Source organism: Arabidopsis lyrata, assembly GCF_000004255.2.
Source record: "Arabidopsis lyrata subsp. lyrata unplaced genomic scaffold ARALYscaffold_2, whole genome shotgun sequence".
Classification (NCBI taxonomy): domain Eukaryota; kingdom Viridiplantae; phylum Streptophyta; class Magnoliopsida; order Brassicales; family Brassicaceae; genus Arabidopsis; species Arabidopsis lyrata.
In genome coordinates this window covers 16,966,197-16,982,757 of record NW_003302554.1, presented here as the reverse complement: position 1 = coordinate 16,982,757, position 16,561 = coordinate 16,966,197, and the positions used below count along the sequence as shown (strand labels likewise).

General features: G+C 38.2%; 6 protein-coding genes and 1 non-coding gene across 8 annotated transcripts; 3 read left to right on the top strand and 4 right to left on the bottom strand.

Annotated features, from left to right (window-relative positions):
• The first annotated feature begins 316 nt into the window (after positions 1–316).
• LOC9323689 lies at positions 317–1,155 on the top strand. Its single transcript, XM_021034873.1, has one exon. It carries the CDS (start codon positions 429–431, stop codon positions 900–902), a length of 474 nt encoding a protein of 157 aa, XP_020890532.1. The 5' UTR covers positions 317–428; the 3' UTR covers positions 903–1,155.
• On the bottom strand, positions 1,079–3,421 carry LOC9323688 (RNA pseudouridine synthase 2, chloroplastic). 2 transcript variants are annotated; one of them, XM_021034872.1, is made up of 8 exons: positions 2,970–3,421; positions 2,751–2,894; positions 2,444–2,677; positions 2,152–2,354; positions 1,937–2,015; positions 1,552–1,727; positions 1,363–1,465; positions 1,079–1,247 (listed from the first exon to the last, which is right to left on the bottom strand). In XM_021034872.1, the coding sequence occupies exons 1-8, from the start codon at positions 3,324–3,326 to the stop codon at positions 1,239–1,241; spliced, it is 1,305 nt and encodes a 434-aa protein (XP_020890531.1). In that variant the 5' UTR covers positions 3,327–3,421; the 3' UTR covers positions 1,079–1,238. The 2 variants fall into 2 exon arrangements, with proteins under 2 accessions (XP_020890531.1, XP_020890530.1); XM_021034871.1 differs by lacking the exon at positions 1,079–1,247 and having other exon boundaries at positions 1,262–1,465.
• A 41-nt stretch (positions 3,422–3,462) lies between these two features.
• LOC110230822 (calcium-dependent protein kinase 29) lies at positions 3,463–6,491 on the bottom strand. Its single transcript, XM_021034870.1, has 8 exons — positions 5,552–6,491; positions 4,942–5,085; positions 4,683–4,835; positions 4,469–4,581; positions 4,212–4,379; positions 3,989–4,116; positions 3,801–3,900; positions 3,463–3,702 (listed from the first exon to the last, which is right to left on the bottom strand). The coding sequence occupies exons 1-8, from the start codon at positions 6,330–6,332 to the stop codon at positions 3,622–3,624; spliced, it is 1,668 nt and encodes a 555-aa protein (XP_020890529.1). The 5' UTR covers positions 6,333–6,491; the 3' UTR covers positions 3,463–3,621.
• A 370-nt stretch (positions 6,492–6,861) lies between these two features.
• On the bottom strand, positions 6,862–10,244 carry LOC9325117 (V-type proton ATPase subunit B1). Its single transcript, XM_021035704.1, has 13 exons — positions 10,141–10,244; positions 9,896–9,983; positions 9,644–9,699; positions 9,459–9,557; positions 9,292–9,351; positions 9,075–9,186; positions 8,760–8,968; positions 8,354–8,482; positions 8,106–8,243; positions 7,864–8,014; positions 7,696–7,778; positions 7,549–7,596; positions 6,862–7,465 (listed from the first exon to the last, which is right to left on the bottom strand). Exons 2-13 carry the CDS (start codon positions 9,945–9,947, stop codon positions 7,142–7,144), a joined length of 1,461 nt encoding a protein of 486 aa, XP_020891363.1. The 5' UTR covers positions 9,948–9,983; positions 10,141–10,244; the 3' UTR covers positions 6,862–7,141.
• Positions 10,245–10,347: 103 nt separating this feature from the next.
• On the top strand, positions 10,348–12,214 carry LOC9325116. The gene is made up of 4 exons (XM_002889007.2): positions 10,348–10,748; positions 11,147–11,249; positions 11,396–11,557; positions 11,841–12,214. The coding sequence occupies exons 1-4, from the start codon at positions 10,495–10,497 to the stop codon at positions 12,009–12,011; spliced, it is 690 nt and encodes a 229-aa protein (XP_002889053.1). The 5' UTR covers positions 10,348–10,494; the 3' UTR covers positions 12,012–12,214.
• Positions 12,215–13,538: 1,324 nt separating this feature from the next.
• LOC9325115 (glycine-rich cell wall structural protein 2) lies at positions 13,539–16,224 on the top strand. Its single transcript, XM_002889006.2, has 9 exons — positions 13,539–13,689; positions 13,839–13,961; positions 14,268–14,348; positions 14,429–14,517; positions 14,621–14,695; positions 14,859–14,923; positions 15,009–15,080; positions 15,204–15,623; positions 15,714–16,224. The coding sequence occupies exons 2-9, from the start codon at positions 13,839–13,841 to the stop codon at positions 15,821–15,823; spliced, it is 1,035 nt and encodes a 344-aa protein (XP_002889052.1). The 5' UTR covers positions 13,539–13,689; the 3' UTR covers positions 15,824–16,224.
• A 249-nt stretch (positions 16,225–16,473) lies between these two features.
• Positions 16,474–16,545, bottom strand: TRNAD-GUC. The gene has a single exon. It is a non-coding gene; the product is annotated as a tRNA-Asp (tRNA).
• Between the last annotated feature and the right edge of the window lie 16 nt (positions 16,546–16,561).

The following is a 16,561-nucleotide window of genomic DNA, read 5'->3' as shown; positions in this document are numbered from 1 at the left end:
CTGTGATTGTGCAGCAATTCCATGTTTCTTCTTCTCAATGCACGTAAAAGATTGTTTGTTTGAACCCTTTTCTTATTAGCATTTTTAAAACCTTTATAGCTTTTTTCAAATTCTCATCTTTGCGATTAGTCATGACGTTTCACGTTCAGAGGAAGAAATAGAAAAATGCTTCTTTGAACGCCCGCCATATGAGGAAGCTAACTTCTCCCTCTCTGCCTCTGGAGAACGCAGAGGTCCAAAACGCTAAGTGGTGGTGCGTTTTGGGCTCAAATTTTATTATATCCGTCGTCGTCTTATTAGAATTGGGTTTTAAATGGGCCTAAACAATTTTAGCTTCACTTGAAGCCCAGTCTGTTATTGAGCATGTTGTTTGCCTCTCGGTCTCGGAGTCGGAAATTTTCAATGTTGGTGTTGAGAGAAAGAGAGAGATGATGGCTACGAAGCTTCAGAAATGGCGAAATCTGGCCGGTCGTCTAGATCTGATGTCTCGGAGAGATGCTGTATCGTCGAGGCGTCTCTTGCACGAAGGTCCAGACACCGTAGAGGAGCTTCTCGATAGACATCTAGCGAAGAAAGAGAAACCAATAATCGACGACGATGAGGCCGAGTTTTTGAATAGACGGCGTCTGACGAGCACGCGCCGGGAAGCGTTGAGTTTGTACAGAGACATACTACGAGCGACGCGATTCTTCACATGGACTGATTCTAGGGGAAACCTATGGAGGGACGTGTTGAGAGAGAACGCGAGGAAGGAGTTTGAAGCGGCCCGATTTGAGACGGATCCGGAGGTTATCACAAGGCTTCTGATTGGTGGAAGCGACGCCGTTTCGTCTGCTTTAGATAAGCTCGCGGAGAAGCAAAGGGAGATGATCGAGAAAAAACGCCGTGGCGATCAACCCTGAATTGACGGATCATAGGACATGAATGTTTCAACCGAATGATCCTTTTGAGTTTAAAGTGGAATGCTTCTTCTTGGTAAATGGTTGAAAGAAGAAGAAGAAGCTGAAAGATTTTTGGTTTCAAAGATCATTTTGGGTTTGATGCCATTTTAGTGTTATAATTCACTTACACACCTTCGTTTGTGAAATTATCCTTCATGTCATTGTAGAGTTTGTATACACTTCTACAACGCTATTAAAAAGGCTTTTGATTTTAGAATAACTCTTTTCTTTCGTCAAGTATGACCCAGAGAGGATTATCCCTTGTTTAGATGAGACATGTCTCGTTGTCTCGAGAGATTATTTTACCTGTAAGAAAGCAAGAACAACAGTTCGATGTTTCAGTATATCCAAAAGCTTTGTAACGAAAACAAAATCTGAATGTATGGTGATGTTAGCTAGAGAGCAGAGAGTGTTGGGTTACTTTTTCTAATCCGCTTCTACGAAGCAAGCCTACTATCTCTGCAAGATCTGAAGGCGGTGGACATGAAAACTTTACAATTTCCCCAGTGCACGGATGTGTAAATCTATCAAGGAAAACAGAGTAGAAAAAACAGTTATTAACTGGTTTTTCCTAATCTAGAATATTAGATTGAGATTCAAGTTTTCTTACCCGAGAACTATAGCATGAAGGCAAGGCCTATCCATTCTGGAAATCAGCTCTACAATCTCTTCTTGATCACTGCGGGAGACTCTTTTCTGCAGAAGAGAAAGGGCCATGCTTTTTGTTCCACCATACACTTCATCACCCAATAGAGGAACTCCCATATACTTAGCATGAGCACGTATCTACTTCAAATCAAGGTGAAAAAGAGAAACGTTTCAGAGATCACAAGTTCAAAGCAGCTGGATCAAACAGATGACTTGAGGCAGTAACAGAAACATAAAGGCCAACTCAAGCTCTTACAGACAACGATGTGAAACATTAAAAAACAGTATATAGATTTTGAGTATTCCTTCATATGGACAGAGTTTCATACTGAACAATGTAACGATACCTGATGTGTACGGCCGGTTTCCAGTCTCCACTCAACCAATGCAGAGCCACCTCCAGCGAATGTTTCGATTACCTTATACCTAGGACAACATAAATGAGCATTGTTTGAGCATATCAGTATCAGTTAACCACTCTTTAAGAGAGATTTATTTCATTCTGAAGAATAGATGCAGTGTTATAATGCTTGATGCATTTTTAGAAGACTGCTCTCATCACCTACTAGCAGCATGGCGGGCTCTTCCACCGCTTAATCCTCCAGGTATAGCAGCCATACGGATCCGATTACTTGAATCACGACCAATTGGTATCTCAATACGCCCCTGTGGTGGAGAAGGAACCCCAGTAGTAAGACTTACATAAACTCTCTCAATTGTGTGTAGCTTAAACTGTTCTGCTAGATGGGCATGGGAATGTTCATCCTGCAATTACCCTTTTCTCGTTAAACAATAAAAAGCAATCACAGTAGTTCATAAAGCAGCCACCAAAAAGAAGAAGAGAAAACACAAACCTTGGCTACAACAAGCAATCCAGTTGTGCCTTTATCCAGCCTATGAACAATACCAGGACGAACAGAAGCAGCATATGAACTAGAAGAAGTCGTCATCTCTTCATCATCTGAAAAAGTTTCTTCATCGGAATCATCATCTTCCGCGTTGGAATAAGAAACACAAGGAAGACTGCAATGGTGAAGTATGCCATTAACAAGCGTGCCAGTAGGATTCCCAGGCGCAGGATGAACAACCTAAGAATTGGAGAGATATTCTTAGTGATGATTCTAAAGTCATAATCTAAGTATATTGAGAGAATGAGATTACCATGTGAGCTGGTTTGTTAACAACAAGAACATGTTTATCTTCATAAACTATATCCAATGGTATGTCTTCAGCTTCAGCTTTCAAAGGTTGAAGTTCTGAAATTGTACAATTAACCTCATCGCCAGCTTTGACATTGTGCGAAACCTGGAAGAGAGTGAGAGAGAGATTGAAATTTGATTAAGAAATTGAAATTTTGAAGAATCGAATCCGAAGTTAAACCTTATCAACGACTCGACCATTGACGGTAACGAGTCCCAATCGTATACTCGACTGGACACGAGCTCGACTAACGCCATTGACACGAGAAGAGATCCATGAATCAAGACGAATCTTCCCTTTCAAGGCGTCTACTGTCTCCTCGATTCTGAGTCCGGCGTTATTAACTCTGGGGATGATAATCTCCGTCGGACCACAGGCGACCAAATTGGGGATTCCGGAACTTGCTCTGACGAAATTAGAAACCCTAGGGAAGAAGGAGAAGAAGAGAGAGAGAGACGAAGAAGGAGAAGAAGAAGGATAACGAAGAGATTTGACGGAGATTAACGAGAAACTCGGCAGCTGAGAGATTGAGAGCATCGTCGACAAACTTCAAAAATCTTGTTTCGCTTCTCTGAGAGAAAATCAAAAGCCTCTAGATAGAGTAGAGGGTTTCCCACTCTTTCTTTTGATGCCGTTAAAAAACAAGAACAAAGCTTCTAAAACGCTGTGCCTATTATAAATGGGCCTTAAAAGGCCTTTTTCATTTTACTTCATACTGACGCAAGTACAACACAATTCATTTGTATGCACTAATTCTCATTGCATTCGTGTTTATTATTAGTTTACTTTATATATAGTAGAAGCAAAGCACCCATCATTGTAGTTGAAGATATCATCTAATCAGCTTTGGATCTGAATCTGTAGTTCCTTTCCTCATCATCGCCACAAATTCCTCGTAGTTTATCCTCCCATCCTATCAATCAACATCATCATTATTAATCATTTTCTTTAACATTCATCATCATCTTTAGCCAGTAATAAAGACAACTAGAAATAAATGTCTTTTCTTACATTGTCCGCATCAACATCATTGAGAACTTCATCTATGGTCGCATCATCACCCATACCATACTGAGTCATGGAATGTTTAAGCTCGTCCCTTGTGATAAATCTGATTTTTGAAAAAAGAAGAGTATGTTTTGAAGGCAATTCGATCTTTAATATAGTAGTTCGTGTTCATTTGGGTGAAGAATACAAACCCGCTTCTGTCTTTGTCGAAGAATTTAAATGCTTCTATCAAATTCTCTTCTTTCTCCAATCTATGACGATGCATTGTTGCAGTTATGAACTCAATGTAGTCAATCGTCCCACTTTTGTCCACATCAGCCTATAAATGAACAAAAACCATTGACAAAGTTTAGCTTTTAGATTTATTTTGCATGGTTTGATAACTAACTAATTGGATTTGTTTCCTTTTCTTACAGCTTCCATGAGTTGTTTGATTTCAGATTCTGTAAGCTTAGATCCAAGACGATGTAATCCGCTTCTTAGTTCATCAAAAGTGATGGTGCCACTTCCATCTGTATCCATGTTCTTAAACATTTGCTTTAATCCCTTTATCTCTTCTTCGGATAAGTTTTCCGCTATCACCTAAAAAAATAAAAAAAATACAACGAATATTAAACTTTTTCATATCGATCTTGAAATCATTTTAGAGATGGAGAATCATTTAAATTTACCTTCAAGGCAAGTTTCTTGAGCTTGTTCATTGCGCGGAACTGCTTCATCCTAATAAGAACAGCGCTATCGATTGGTTTATCTGATATTTTGATGTCTGTCATCCATGGATGCTCTGTTTTTTTCCGATAAAAATCCGCAACAAAAGATCAGTTAGCAAGGACTTAGGAGCAGGAGGTAGAATATGTTACAAATGTATACTCATTGCAAACATACCAAGTGCTTCAGCTGCGGTAATCCTCTTTTTAGGATCTCTTGTCAACATTTTTCTAATCAAATCTTTTGCGCTTTCCGATATAGTTGGCCAAGGAGAAGTTTCAAGATCCAGCTTGCCTTCTAAGATCGCCTCAAATATAGTCTTCTCGGTCTCTAAACAACATTAAGTAGTACCAAATATCAGGTCTCCAACATTCTTCAAGCTAACTATATATATGATATATTGACTTTAGATTCGTGTTTTTTTTTTGTTGCATACCTCCCCAAAATGGAGGAACACCACTGAGAAGAATGTAAAGCATGACACCTGCACTCCATACATCGATCTCTTTCCCGTAGTTTCGTTGTAGAACTTCAGGTGCAACGTAGTATGCGCTCCCAACTATATCTCTATACACTTTACCTACAAATTTTAATCATATAGATATGGTTACTTGTAAGGCTTTCAAAATACAGAACCAAAGTTTTAGCTAATTTGCATTCAAACAGATTCGTTTTTTTTTTTTTTTTGGTGTGAATCAAAATGTTCAAAAGAATACTATTTCCCTATAAAATGATTTCTGTTGCTTTCTTGTTGTCAATTTTTAATCTTGTGGGAAACATCTGTTGACTTGGGTTGACCCAAGTCGTTTTCGAAGTTGACTTGGTGTCCCACACGGAGATACAATGTCGCTATCATCTTTTTTCTTGATTCTAACACAAGTTTAAACATTATGGTTTATCTCCTAAAACACACTAACTACTCAATGTAAAAGCAAAGACAAATTAATCTTTGAAACAAGAGTCAAAACACTTAATTTGGTTCGTAAAATATACTAACACGAGAAAAGAAACACCCATAATTTAAGTAATCAAGAAGATGACTTTACCTTCTTCGATGAAAACAGAGAGGCCAAAATCTGTTGCTTTGATGGGAGAATCTTCTTCATTACTAACAAGCAAGAAATTCTCAGGCTTTAAGTCTCTATGAACAACGCCCATGAAATGACAAACATGAACAACATTAACGATCTGTCTGAAGATATTAGCAGCTTCTTTCTCAGAGTAACTTCCTTTCTTGATGATACGATCAAAAAGCTCTCCTCCAGAACAGAGCTCCATAACCAAATGAAGATTGTCTTTGTCTTCATACGCACCTCGAAACTCGACGATGTTTGGTTGACCAGTAAGGTGTTGCAAGATTATGACCTCACGTCTCACGTCTTCGATGTCTTTGCGACGTATGAGTTTACGTTTTGAGATGGATTTGCAGGCGTATTCTCGGCCGTTGGATTTGTCCGTACATTTGTAAGTGATTCCGAATTGGCCACGGCCTAGTTCTTTGTGGAGGTCGTAGAGAGCTGAGAGATCGATCATTGGTCGGTTTAGGATTGGACCGATTTGTGAACCGGAGGATGATGAAGGAGGAGGAGGAGCCGGTTTGGGTTTGGGCTGAGGATTGGAGGCGGGATTACTGGTTTGACCTTGAGAAACAGTTGGTTTAGGGAGAGGTTGGTAGTGATGAGGAGGGCTAGAATCGGAAGAGGAAGAGATTGGGATCTCATGGGTTTGTGATTTGCAGAATTTGGAGAAGCAAAAACCCATAATTTTTTTTCTAAGAAAATAGTTTGTTCCAATGTTTTTGGTCGTTTTATGTTGGTTTTTAAGCATGTGAGCAAAGTAGATCGGTCGTCGACTCTTTGGTCTTAATCTTTTGGTCCTTTATATTGGATGTCTTTTTAAAAAAAAATAAAGGGAAGATGAATACATAAAAATGAAATTTAAACGAAATGAAAAAAAGTGTTGCCTTTGGTTGGTTATGTGGGGGTGCTTTGCTTTTGCGTTTAGAGAAGGTTAGGGTATCATTTTCCCTCAATGTGGCCCTTTGGAGTGGGACTCTCTAGGTTCTCCTCTTCCTTTGCAAAAATATTAATCAACGCGTAAATTTAAGTTGCTTTTAAAGTAGCAAAAATTGTGAACTAAAGTTAGATGACTAATTGATTATAGATAACGAAGATTGCGATTGATTGGAAACTGGACAAAACTAGGCTTAGTTCAATAATCTAATCTAATTCTATTTCGGTGGTCTATCGTCTCATCATGATTGTTTTCGACAATACTAAGTGCAAATTTAAAGATACAAACGTAGTAGATTTTCCAAAGGCTATTACTAATTACCACTTTTACTTTATCCAGAAAATGGATTGACAATGTATGTACTTATAATCCCATTTATGAACCAATCTCAACAAATTCGTACAAAAAAAGGGAAGGTAATACAATACGACATCGTTTTATCGATTTTTATTTTCACTTTGGAACACAACAGAACCAAAAAAAATATCACCAGATATGGAGAGACGGAATATATAGCTCTTCTTTGTTTTCCTCTATAAAATACGCACCAAATAATACACATCACAAAATTCACACTTTTCTTCTCAAAAGAGTTTCGATAAGATAACCTCCATTACCTCATTTTAAGTGGTTGAGTCGCGGCTGTAGAATTGGTCAAGTGTCTTTGCAGGGATACGATGAAGAAGCTCCCGTGGGAAGATACGGAGCAATGTCCAAGCTAAGTCCAGCGACTGAAAAATGTTGCGTGTGTCATAAGCTCCTTGCATTACAAACTTCCTCTCAAACTTATCCAAAAACTCTAGATAAAGCAGATCCTCTGAAGAAAGTGCTTCTTCTCCAACAACAGCTTTCATCGCTTGAACATCTTTCCCGATTGCATAATTCGCATACAGCTGGTTCGACACATCTGAATGATCTTTACGAGTCATGCCCTCACCAATAGCACTCTAACAGAATGAGAAACAATACGTTACTAAGATCTGGAGATAGAATGCATTTGGTATTAAACAAAATGGAGTTGAATTCTAACCTTCATTAAACGAGAAAGGGATGGAAGCACGTTGATGGGTGGATATATCTGTTTTTCAGGAAGAAACAAAGATACATTCATTCAGGGCCGCATTCATAATATAAGCGAAACCAGTAAGATCAGATCCTGGTGGGAGTTATTTCTTACCTGTCTGTTGTGAAGTTGCCTATCGATATATATCTGACCTTCAGTAATGTAACCAGTAAGATCCGGAGTTGGATGAGTGATGTCTGATTAATATTTTAAAAACAACGAGTCAGAACTGAGTTTTCTCAAAGTACAAAATAGAAATCTGGGTAAAGATATGTTTTCTACCGTCATTGGGCATAGTAAGGATTGGGATTTGGGTGATGGAACCTTTTCTTCCTTCAATACGCCCAGCACGTTCATAAATAGTTGCAAGATCAGTGTACATATAACCTGGATATCCACGTCTTCCGGGAACCTCTTCTCGGGCAGCGGAAACCTACAGTTTCTCAATCTTATTATCAAACCTGAAGAAACAAAAACACGGTATGATATAAAGGGACTACTCCGGTATTAAAGATTCATTTTACCTCACGGAGAGCATCAGCATAAGAACTCATATCTGTCAATATAACAAGGACGTGTTTCCCACATTCATAAGCCAGATATTCAGCTGTTGTGAGGGCAATTCGAGGAGTGATGATTCTCTCAATGGTTGGGTCATTGGCCTGTTGGAATAATGGAAAGTCAAATCCGTTTTAAGCTAAGAAATATATAAAATACTAAAAAACACCATGATATGGAAATAAGCTATAGAAGTCACACTTAGTAAATTTACCAGGTTCAGGAAAAGAGTAACTCTCTCCATTGATCCATTTTCTTCAAAATCTCGCTTGAAGAACTGAGCTGTTTCCATGTTCACACCCATAGCTGCAAACACAATTGCAAAATTGTCCTCTCCATGATCCTAAAAAACACGAGAGGGAGAAAGAATAATTGAGATTATGAGACAGCCAACGTTGAATAGGAATGTCTACAAACAAGAAATTCAATTTTGACAACAACTGAGTTTCTTTTATAAGCATAGAGCATCTAAATTGAAGACCTTTAGATGTAACTACAAATCCATGAACACACATGTAGAAACAGTAACAACTCAAATAAGTGCTTTAGCGAATTGTTCTGATCATAGAGGAATAAAAGATATATTTGTGGTGGTACAACTACAAATTATAAAGGATTACCTCAAGTAGATCAACAGTCTTTTCCAAACGCTTGACAAGACCAGCCTGACGACAAATCTGAGCAGCTATTTCATTATGTGGAAGACCAGCAGCAGAGAAAAGCGGAATCTTCTGTCCACGAGCAATGGAATTCATGACATCGATGGTGGAAATTCCTGTCTGTATCATTTCTTCGGGATAGGTTCTTTCACTGGGGTTGATTGAACTTCCTATAAATATAACACACAGACACATTTTAGAAAAAATGAAAACACATAGACAGAATATTGCTTCAGAGATCTCATCAATGGAGAAATTTTCCTCTTTGAAGCTCACCTGAGATATCAAGGTATGCCTCTGGCAAAATAGGAGGGCCATTATCAATCGGTTTTCCTGAACCGTTAAATATGCGCCCAAGCATGTCCAATGACACAGGAGTTTTCAAAACCTGAAAACACACAAAACCGGTTTTAAAAAAAAAAATGCAGGAAGTAGAAAAATTAACCAATCATTTCAACAAATCTGCGAAAACGCAGGATTTATGGTAAATTACCTCTCCTGTGAATTGCACGGTGGTAAACTTGTTGTCAATTCCAGATGTTCCTTCAAAAACCTGAAACCCTTAGATGAGTAAGTCACTGAAAAAGTAACTAGATTCACATAGTTTGTGTTTACGTATTATCCAAAGTTTGAAGTGACATGGTCAAAAAAATCCTAAACCTGCACAACTGCTTTTTCGCCGTCAACTTCCAAAACCTGACCACGTCTCGTTGATCCATCTCCTAATCGAATATTAACAATCTCCTGGTACTTTGGACCCTGATTTATCATTACAGTACAACAAGTATTAAGTTTCCCTCACAAAGTAAATTAGCATTGCTTAACGGTCAAATGATGTTTCCTACCTTCACTTTGTCAAGAATGACCAATGGTCCAGCAACACCAGAAACAGTTCTATACTCTGTGCAATTCAAAAGATTCATGAATCAGTCTTATACTAAAGAAATATAGTTAACAACATCAGCGAGACGCAAACGAGTCAATAACATAGATAAGCAAGGTCAAAAGGAGCCAGAGTACTAGAAAATCCCTATAAAAACCAGATTTGGAGGATAAGTTCTGAATCAATATAGTGTGATCCATGATCGGTGACTTACCCATGCCGATCTCCAGAGTCCCTTCTTCGATGTCGAGATCATTCGTCCCCATTTTCACAGATCAAAGATAAACCAAATCAAGCTGTTCCTGAAATCAATCAACGACGCAGTCCACAATACAAAATCAATTGAAATTTCGATCCAATCATACAAACTAGAAAATCCGGTGAAAGTGAAAGAACTTGGGACAAAGGAAACAGACGCAATAGAATTTTCCGATGATCTAAATCCAACCAAATACGTACCTGGAAAGTTTCGATTCGAGGAGAGAGAGAGAGAGAGAGTTATGGTTTACGAGTCTCTCTGTGAACGTAGTTGGACCATATCTCAAATCTCATTTTTGTAGAGAGAGGCTCTTATTTACGTTTATTTACATTTAAAGACCAAACTCTATAAATTGCAAAAATGTCCGATTACAAGATTGCGTTTCTGCCACGTCAGCATTAATGAAATCAACGGTTACAGATGAAAGAGAAGTGTCTGTCTCGCTTAGCTTCCGAGTAATCGTAGCCGTTGCTTACATTCACCGACACCGTCTCTCTGTTTTTAATAATCTCCGGCGATCCTGGGAAGAGAGAAAAAGTGTGAGCTAGAGAATAATGATTCGAACGATTTTGTTGTTCCTTGTCGTCTTCGTCACTGAGACGCGAGTACAAGCGCAGCTAGTGCCGCCGGTGAAGCAAGATGGCTTCGTTTACCCACCGGGTCATCGTTTTGACCCGGATACTATACTAATTGAGGCGTATTTTGACCCGGTTTGCCCGGACAGTAGAGACTCTTGGCCGCCTCTGAAGCAAGCTCTTCGTCACTATGGATCTCGCGTTGCCTTTCTCCTCCATCTCCTTCCTTTACCGTCAGTACTCTTAGTTCTCTCTTCGCCTTCAAATTTTGTTCTGAGCTTAAATTGAATTTGTTCTACTGAACCAGTAGCTACCACATGCCATTTTATAATCTATCATAATTCCTGTATTGATTAATTTGAACTATTATAATCGATCGACAAGTACGTTTAAGAAAGGTCTGGACTTTAAAATATGTTTCCTTCCTTATCTGTTTTATGATTAGTTTCATGAAAATGTGAATGGTTCATTTGAGATTTGTAGGTATATTTGTTCCTGTAATGAATCTTTCTTCGGTTTTCTTGGCTTTTAGAATTTGCAGCTACCATGACAATGCATATGTAATCATTCTTTTTTCAAATATTTGTTCTAGTAATCAATCTTTTTTCGGTTTTAATGGCTTATATTGCAGCTACCATGACAATGCTTATGTAACTTCTCGGGCCTTACACATTGTGAATACCGTAAACGCCAATGCTACTTTCAGTTTACTGGAAGGGTTCTTCAAGCATCAGGTTTGTTCAATGTTAATACTAAAAACTTGTCCCATCTTGTAGAGAGCTAAAACTTATCTATTTGTGAATTTATCTGAAGCTGCTGTTTATTGTTTGCATTTATTAATGTTTATCTTGTTCACTGAAACTGTTTGTTCTTTTGACAGCCATTGTTCTACAACGCGCAAACAAACCTCCTGACAAGAGCTGCAGTTGTAGAGAAAATAGTCGAACTTGGAACAGTCACGTTGGGAAAGTCATATCAATCGGTCCTCAAATCTGGCTTCAGCGACAAAAAATCGGATCGTGCTACCAGGGTTTCCTTCAAGGTAATTCCTTTAGTAACTAAAATTTCTTACAGGAAGGTCATTGGCTGCATAGTCATCATCTTATTATGCTGCCTTGCATCTATATCTCACAAGAAAATGAGTAGGGTCAGCCGTCAGGGCAATAGAAGAATACTGAGTTTAATGGCCTGAATCTTTACCCTATCAAGTATAAATTGAGACCTATTTGTCGATAATACCCCGTGGCTGTTCTCGATGTTACCTGAAAACGAACAATAGTAACTTTTAGTTCATATTTTACTTTCTGTGGCGTTGTGTGTTGCAGTATAGCGGTTCAAGAGGGGTTTATGGGACACCAACCTTCTACGTTAACGGGTTTGTATTGTCTGATGCTGCTTCCCCCTCAAACTTTGGAGGATGGAAAAAAATCATTGACCCTCTGGTTCAAGCACATAAGGTGGAAGGTAACTTCATTCCCTACCTTCGAAGATCTTAAGTGCTTTTGCTGTGTCATGGTACTATCTGTAATGTATAAACTTCTTCAAAATCTGTATGTTGCCCATTGTAAATTTGTAATAAATGGAAGTCATTCATATAAAAGTTGGCCAGCCCAGTTGTATTAAACAGAAATTGTAATACATGGTAATAAATTGTAATTTTTTTCTGTATAGACAATTAATTTATCAAATGGACTTATGATTTGGCCATGTAATACGTATAATCTATTGCAGTCTATATTGATGTAATATAATAAAAATATTTTTTTAAAATACAATTATCAAAATCACATGCTGAATTTACTGTTAAACTCCGATATTGCTATTTATTTAAATAGATTTATTATTTTTATACACCAAATTATCCATATCTCAAAACTGTGGCCTACTTTTGTTTTAATAGTAGTGAACCAAACGAATCCTCCATCTGTCTTGGTGTTAACGACGTGAGAGGAAGTGTGTAGATGTGATCATGTGAGAAAGCTTTGTTAATACATATCTGCGGATTCACAGCCGAATATATAACCTCGACGAAAAAACATAAGGTACATTTTTTCAGATCATTAAAACAGAATTAATGGACATTTTTACTTGATTCTCTAATAAAAAGGACAAAAGAATGACTCATTATGTCATCATTTCACCGTTAATTAATTATGCTACTAGTCTTACATTGTTTCACTTTTCGGATTGTACAACAACAAAAAAACACTTAAATGCTTCTCACGTTTGTTGGGTCAAGACTCCCAACAATATTTTATTTTGTAATTATAGATGGTTACAACAATTATATTGTAACTAAAATTCAAAGAGGCATTACTTTTCTTTTCTCCTAAGAAAACATAGATCTCAGTTTCTTGTTGAACTTTAGCAGTTATTATATGGTTGATCATGAAAGTTTCGAAACATTATTAAATACTGGTGGTACAATTAGATTTTTTGCGTAAAAGCTGATAAAATTTTAAATGTTCGTCTAAAGCATAGAGATAACACATACACGTTCTTCAAATATTTAAATTAAACTACAATTTTGTCTTTTTATTATATTTATAGATTAATTAATACTAGTTAGTACCGAAAATCCAGATTCTGTCTATTAATAACGTGTAGATTTGGTTCTCATCTAAACAATTAATTATATTTTATTTTCTGAAAAAGCCATTTAGACTTTTTCCTTCGCATTTTGTGCAACTGGATAATCTTCTTCAAGTTTTTATTACAAAGAATTTGGACTTTACTCTCTCACAAAAAAAAAAGCGCAACTAAACCGAAAAAATCAATGTAAATCGAAATCCAAAACATCCCCGGTCACATATCGGTTCAGAACCCAAATTACCGGATCTAATATTACGAGTAACGAATAAACGACCGAGGATGCCAAAATTAATAGGTGGTTATTACGGTTATTTTATCGGTTCAGTTTGAAAATCTTGGTTCGGTTCAATTGGGTTTAGAACCGATTAGGGTAGTGCAACGTGTGTGTGTGGAAGAGAAGTAGTGCGGCTGATATATATCAGAGAGGCGCTTTGCATCAAAAGCTTCTTCTTAGGGCGTATAAAGGAGAAGAAACAAAGCCGTACAAAGAGGGCTCTTCCTGGGCACAAACAAAAACCACCATTTTCGTTTTATCTGAATCTTCGTCTCTCTCGAAAGATCTAACCACAACTCCTCCTTAAGGTACAAAACTATCAAACCTATTATGAATTTTTCAAGATAAATCCCGATTGTATTCCTTTTTTGTCTGGTTTTTGTGTGTGTTTGCTACAAGGATTTGACGAAATTCAAAAACCCTAGTTTTCTCACTGATTTTCCTTTGGGTGATTCAGATGGATAAGTATCAACGAGTGGTGAAGCCGAAAGCGGATACGCCGATTGATGCGAACGAGATTCGTATCACTAGTCAGGGCAGGGCACGAAACTACATCACCTATGCGATGACTCTTCTTCAGGTATTCGATGAATCTGAAATGTGTCTATTCACAATTCATGGTTTTTCTTTTGGTGGCGTGAGATATGGTTTAGGGTTTATCAAGTCAAAGAAGTTCTGAATCTTGAGATCAATTACTTTGAGGTTTAATATAAGCACTTTTGTAATCTAGGCGGTATATACTTCACAATTAATTAGAATTAAAAAGTGATTAGATTTTTTTGCTTCATTTATGTTAAGTCTAGAAGTTTTGTTAACATGAGTTTGCTTCTGATAACTTTATGAGGTGAAAAATGATTTTGCTAACAAATTTGGTTTGTTTGTATAGGAGAAAGGGTCAACTGAAGTTGTTTTCAAGGCAATGGGAAGAGCTATCAATAAGACTGTGACCATTGTAGAGCTGATTAAGGTATTTTTGAGATTTGTCCTTTCCAATTCACAAAATGTTGTTCAGATATTTGAAAATGTCCTTTTTAATATGTATTGCAGAGAAGGATTCCTGATCTTCATCAGAACACATCTATTGGATCCACAGACATAACAGACACATGGGAACCAACAGAGGAAGGCCTTCTACCGTAAGGGGCCTATAAAAGCTCATTTTTATTATGCTCTACTGTTTCATGTTTTGTCACCATTGCAAACTTTACTTATTTCTTTCCTTTTTGTTGTGTCTTGAAGTTTGGAGACTACAAGGCATGTGTCAATGATAACCATTATCCTATCCAAGATTGAGCTTAATACCTCCTCTGTTGGGTGAGTTTCATGTTTTGATGTTTTTGAACATTCTTTTCTTGTCCTTAGCCATGATCAGAAAATTTGTTTACATTTTTTGACAACCTTCTTTATTGTATCCCTGATTTTTATTTGCGGCCTCATAGCTTCTTATTCTAATATTTTTGATCAAATGATGTTTCAGGTACCAGTGCCCAATTCCTATTGAGATGGTGAAGCCAATGGGCGATATCGATTATGAAGGGCGAGGTATGTCAATGTCACCCTCACTGACTTTCTAAACCCCCCTTGTACCTGCTGTTTTCATAAGTGTCCTTTTTCATTTTTCTTGCAGAGGGTTCACCTGGTGGCAGAGGGAGGGGAAGAGGAAGAGGAAGGGGAAGAGGAAGGGGGCGAGGCGGCAGAGGTTGTTAGATTACTTTTGAAATGCCCTATACAGATCACCACACTTATGTGAATGTTGAGTATGATTTTGAACATATGATTCATGGATATTTAATAGTGTCATATTTCATTTTTTTGCTGTCAGGAAATGCTTATGTGAACGTTGAGCATGAAGATGGAGGTTGGGAACGTGACCAGTCCTATGGTAGAGGAAGAGGACGTGGCAGAGGACGCAGCAGTCGTGGTCGTGGAAGAGGAGGATACAATGGTCCTCCAAATGAGTATGATGCACCGCAAGATGGAGGTTATGGTTACGATGCTCCTCCTCATGAACACCGTGGATATGATGACCGTGGTGGTTACGATGCCCCTCCTCAGGGCCGCGGCGGTTATGATGGTCCCACTCAGGGCCGCGGCGGTTATGATGGTCCTCCTCAGGGCCGCGGCGGTTATGATGGTCCTCCTCAGGGCCGCGGCGGTTATGATGGTCCTCCTCAGGGCCGCGGCGGTTATGATGGTCCTCCTCAGGGCCGCGGCGGTTATGATGGTCCTCCTCAAGGCCGTGGTAAAATAATCAAAACACTTATTCTTTTTACCGGGTTTTTGAACCGTAGTTGTGTGAATAAGTCATGAGTTTTGAATTGGTTTGATGCAGGGCGTGGACGCGGACGCGGAAGGGGAGGTCGTGGAAGAGGAGGAGGTCGTGGTGGTGGTGGAGGATTCAACAACAGATCAGATGGACCACCAATCCAGGCAGCTGCTTGAGAGTGAGGTTTCTTTTACACAAACATAAAAAGAAAAAAGCCCAAGTCGTTGGATGTTTTTTTTTTCTATCTCCTTGTTCCCTCTCTTTCTTTCTATGTTTGCTTCTTCTGTCCATCAAGAAGACATGTTTGCCATAAGTGTATCTCTTTCCCTTTTCTTTATCCATTGATTCACAGTTTGTTGTCTGTTTTGTTTAGAGTCGCTTAGGGTATAATATATGTTCAATTTATTTATGGTTGGGTTTTTGTTAGAGAAGAACTAGTGAGGCATCCTCTTTCCTTTCTTTTTCCTTTCTGTTTTGTAGTTTTGTTTAGAGGTGAGAGTGAGACACAGTTTGGACAAATTAACTCTTTTCTTCTTTGGTTATCAGTTTTAATGTGATGGAACAGTTGATTCTTTTATTTCCAAAGGACCCCTGTAATGTTGAACTATTTTATAATCAGAGTTAAAACTTAAAAGTGGCGATGCACTGCGCAGACGAAAGCAGCTTTTCATAAATCATAAATGACCAGTGAAGCAGAAGCCATCGATTCTCGAATTGGTTCACTGTTGGGTTATCTTCAAAATTCTGAAAAGAGGTCTATGACAAAGAAAGCTCATAAGTTAAAACGACAGCGTATCAAATATATGACACTATATAAAAAATTTAACGCCGTTGCCGGGGATCGAACCCGGGTCACCCGCGTGACAGGCGGGAATACTTACCACTATACTACAACGACTTTGATGTTTGAGTTA